Source organism: Cajanus cajan, chromosome 10 (genome assembly GCF_000230855.2).
Source record: "Cajanus cajan strain Asha chromosome 10, NIPB_CcT2T_4, whole genome shotgun sequence".
Classification (NCBI taxonomy): Eukaryota; Viridiplantae; Streptophyta; class Magnoliopsida; order Fabales; family Fabaceae; genus Cajanus; species Cajanus cajan.
This window is the reverse complement of record NC_138526.1, coordinates 49,508,766-49,513,145: the sequence shown is the minus strand read 5'-3', so window position 1 is coordinate 49,513,145 and position 4,380 is coordinate 49,508,766. Positions and strand designations below refer to the sequence as shown.

Sequence of the window (4,380 nt, the reverse complement as noted above, 5' to 3'; positions counted from 1 at the left end):
TCTCTCACTGAAATATATTGATTTTCGAATTATTAGCCACGTGAAGAAAAAGAATAGACTTTTATGTAAAATGAAAATTTTATTATTTTGACTTTTCTTTTTTACTTAATTTTGAGCGAAGGAATATATATAATTTTAAAAATATTTTTTTTTGTTGCATAATTAGACATTTTATGGTATCGTAGTACACAGTGAGGAAAGCCTATTTTAATCTCATCACAAATTAGATATTCAATTTAAATAATACTACTAGGAAAGTTTTTTTTGGGTACTATTTAGCATTTTTTATAAACATTTATCACTAGTGGAACTAAAAACGCAGGAGTTGCCGTATTTTTGTGTAGCTTTTGTTTGAAGACGTTTGAAACTTCAAACAATGTTATTCCAAACATGCGCAATTGGTAAAATTTGAAACACTTTGCTTTGAGTCCTCCAATTTCATGGGCTTGTGGTATGAACACAAGTTACTACGAGTGATTCTAATTTATATCTATTAATTAAATTGTTTATGATTCAAATCTTGATTTTATATATATAATAAATTATGTTAAAAGAGAAATATGTATTTTATGCTGGAAATCCTTAACAAAAGATTAATCAATATTTTTAATAGTAAATACTTTGTAATATTATCATAGTTAAAAAATATATAAATAAAAAAATATAATAAATAAATAAGAAAGAGGGCTCGTGACATGAAAAATATTTATTTTATGGACTGTGGACACTATTGATACACTTAGCCCTAACATTTTTTCTTTGAAAAGGAAAAGGATAATTTGACTCACATGACCCTTTTTGGTTCCCAAGACTTTTGATTTAGCAGTCTATAGACTTGCTAAATCAATAGACTTTCTGCCATGATTAATATTGGTTAAAATAGAGTTGTGAAAATTAGTATGATCTAACGGTTGATAATTAGCCTGATGCAACAGTTTAAATAGAGTTGTGAAATAATTATACAAGTACTCGATAGTCATTTGCTATTTTTTTTAATCAATGCGTTGCGTTATAAATCATTTTTGGGGAAATAACTCAAGGCTAATCATATATACACCTTGTTTTTCTTTCTTTTTCTTTTTCTTATAAGTACACTTCTTTTAATTTTTATTTTAAAAAAAACCCTAAAATATCCATAGTTTTTTTTATTTTTTAATTTGACATCTCTAACTTTCAATTTACTATTTTTTCTTTTCACACACCTCATTTATTTTTTTTTTCAGTTTTCACATGCACTATCTTATCTTTCTCCAATTCTTCACATATTTTAATGGATAGTTTTAGTTCCCTCGATTTTTACATTACTCTTTTATTTTTTCACCTCTTTCACTTTTTCACATGCACCCAAATCACAAAACTGGTAAACGACAACATTGTAGATATATGCAGCTTTCTCGACAGTTTCTATCAAACTAGACATACATTTTTTCTTTCAACACTTTCTTTTCTTTCACCTCTCTAAAAACCTTAACATTAAGTTTAGTATTATGAAAAAGACATTTTCACTATTCTGGAGTACCATGAGAATAGTGAAATCAGACAAAAAACTGAAAGAGGAAGGAAAAAAAATAATGTAAAATTAAAAGAATTAAAATTATCTATCAAAATAAGTGCTGGTAGAGGAAAATTAAATGAGTGCATGTGAAAATAAGGAAAAGAGGTGTGTAAAAAAGTGTTAAATTAAATATTAAAAATGTTAAATTAAAAATTAAAAATAATAAAATTTAAGAATATTTTTAAATTTAATTATTTTTTTTAAAAAAAAGGGATGTACTTATAAAAAAAGAAAGTATATATATCATGCATGATCCTAACTCAATCTAAAACCAATAGCCCCCCGAACAATATGAATCTATCCGGACCCGAACAATATGAGCCCAAATATTATTGGGCTTCACTAGATAAAACGAGGCCCATTTGAATGAAGGATATCAACGTCATTTAGTTAATACTTGAGGGTGGAAAATGGGTCAAATCTAGGGTTTAGTTTATAAACCCTAACAAGTTGGTTTATGAATCTGAAGTGAGTGTAGTCGACAGGTGGAGTTGGAGCCTTTGGAGGAGGGAATCGCGGCGAAGTACACTATGGTATTTTCCCTATTCCGATTACCTTCACCAATTGTTGTAGCATTTTTCATTTGATTGATTCGCATTTTGTGATGTGAAAACAAAAGGCTTTGATATTCCCCTCTTTCAATTTCTTAGTATTGATGAACCAAAGCCCAACGTGTATTTATATTTGTTTGTTTTCTTGAGACAACGTTCCCCCAGTTTTTTTTTTTTTTTTTTAATGTAAGTACAATTGTGATTATGAAGTTGAAACAATGTTTTTGTGTATTTTCTACCAATATTATTCTCAGTCCGTATAATTTAAAATCTGTGATTTTGGTCCTCGATTTTTTTTGTAAAAAATTTGTTGAATTTTTGTCCCTTTTTATGGAACTGGGGATAATAGGGTCAGGGGTGAAATTCAGCAATTAAAACAAATAGAGGAGGAGGACCAAAATCCTAATATATTAGGCATAGAAATTAAGACTAATTTTAACTGAAAATTTAGGGCCTAAATACATTTTACCTATATATTTTTAATTGCGACAGGTTAAGCCATATTGCTCGTGTAATTCTTTCAATGGTAGAGCTTAAATGCCTTTTAAGTTTGTGTGTATGTGTTTGTTCAGATTGTGCCATTTCTTTGATTTTTAATACTATGTTTTGGTGGTTGATGTCGGCATATGGTGTTTTCTGCAGCCGAAGCAAATTCATGAGATTAAAGACTTTCTCCTCACTGCAAGGAGGAAGGATGCACGCTCTGTGAAAATTAAGCGTAGCAAAGATGTGGTGAAGTTCAAGGTCCGTTGCTCCAGGTACCTGTACACCCTCTGTGTGTTTGATTCTGAGAAGGCTGATAAGCTGAAGCAATCACTCCCTCCAGGTTAGTCGTTAACAACTACATAGTGTGTTTGGTTTTCTGTTAGAAACCTTACTAAGTCACAGGTAGAAAAAGTTGCTTCCTAGTTTGATTATTTGGAATGTGTGTTTTTCCGTCGGTTTTCAAACATAGCCTTATGCTGACATGTTTGATGCTTCTGTGGATATGTTAATATGTGAATATGTAAGTTTTAGGTTGGTGAATTGTGTAAATGGTTTAGTTTTGCTTTTAGCTGAAAGTTGGAATGGTGTTCTTCAAAGTAGGGAAGCAAAGGATAAAATTGTATTGTGATCAACAAAAATGAAACACGTTATGTTGAATGTCTCAACTGGGTCTTGTTTCTTTCTTCCTTACTTTTTGATGATGCGCTTTTAATTTGATGCGGAAGTTCCAGTGAAGGTTTTATGTCATTGTCTTACATGTATTTGATTCGCCTTTGCAGGTTTAAGTGTGCAGGACGTGTGATTCATTTGATGGAGACCAGGTTTTGCTTTGATTTCGGGGATTCATAGTAAAACGGCCGAGAATTTTCTTTTTGTTATTCCTTTTGGGATCATATATTATTTTTAAGACGGATCCATCTTTCTTCGTGATTATATGGCTAGTTGATTAAACCTTGTTAATTTGATGTCAAAATATTTCCTGTTATTTCTTCATTCTTGTTTTGGGTTGAAATGTCGACAACGATCTTTCTATCCTCCGCCACTTTCCCCATGTAGTACTGCTATTTTATCACACGAATGGAATCACAAATCCCAAAATTCACCATAAAAGCAAGAATATATGCATGAGTGGTCAAAGCAAGATATGGGATTTCAAATGAGAAGTTATGCCTATGCTTATATTTCTTTATAACCCTTCTAATATTTTGTAGGAATAATTAAACTAAAATACGTTTATTTTCTTGAAAACATGAAAAGACCTAGTTTGTCAAGATTAATGAGAGGATAGTGCAAGATAATTTAGGATTATTCGTTGATAGTAATTGAACATGTATTATCTTTTTTGTGTACAATGGTTAAACTCATTTCGAAAAAAGATTTTTGAGCAAAGGTTAATTAACTCTAGTTTTCTTTTACCAAAATTAATAGATTTGATCTAAAGTTATCGTAACAAAATTAAATTTGTTTACAATCAAATTTCCAAATATAAATGAAACATACAACATAAGCTTAAGATTCACTCATTTATTTATATTATAACTTGAGGAACGTGACAATTTGAGATAATGCAATTATAAATGTAATGAAATTATTTGTAGCACCAAACTCGATTCACACAAATGGGTGTTGGGCTTGGGTGTGGAGGAGGATAAATCTTGATGCACACTTGGGCCTTTTGCTGATGGACCATAAGTGTGTTCTGATTAAGTTTGTGTTCGTGTGTTGATGTTTTGCAATATAACAATCAAGAAAATTTCTGCATTATGACATCATTGATTGAAAATTCAA

General features: G+C 30.4%; 1 protein-coding gene across 1 annotated transcript; it reads left to right on the top strand.

The window, feature by feature from the left end:
- Positions 1 to 1,931: 1,931 nt before the first annotated feature.
- On the top strand, positions 1,932 to 3,585 carry LOC109806459 (large ribosomal subunit protein eL38z/eL38y). The gene is made up of 3 exons (XM_020368876.3): positions 1,932 to 2,088; positions 2,749 to 2,932; positions 3,372 to 3,585. The coding sequence occupies exons 1-3, from the start codon at positions 2,086 to 2,088 to the stop codon at positions 3,392 to 3,394; spliced, it is 210 nt and encodes a 69-aa protein (XP_020224465.1). The 5' UTR covers positions 1,932 to 2,085; the 3' UTR covers positions 3,395 to 3,585.
- The last annotated feature ends 795 nt before the right edge of the window (positions 3,586 to 4,380 follow it).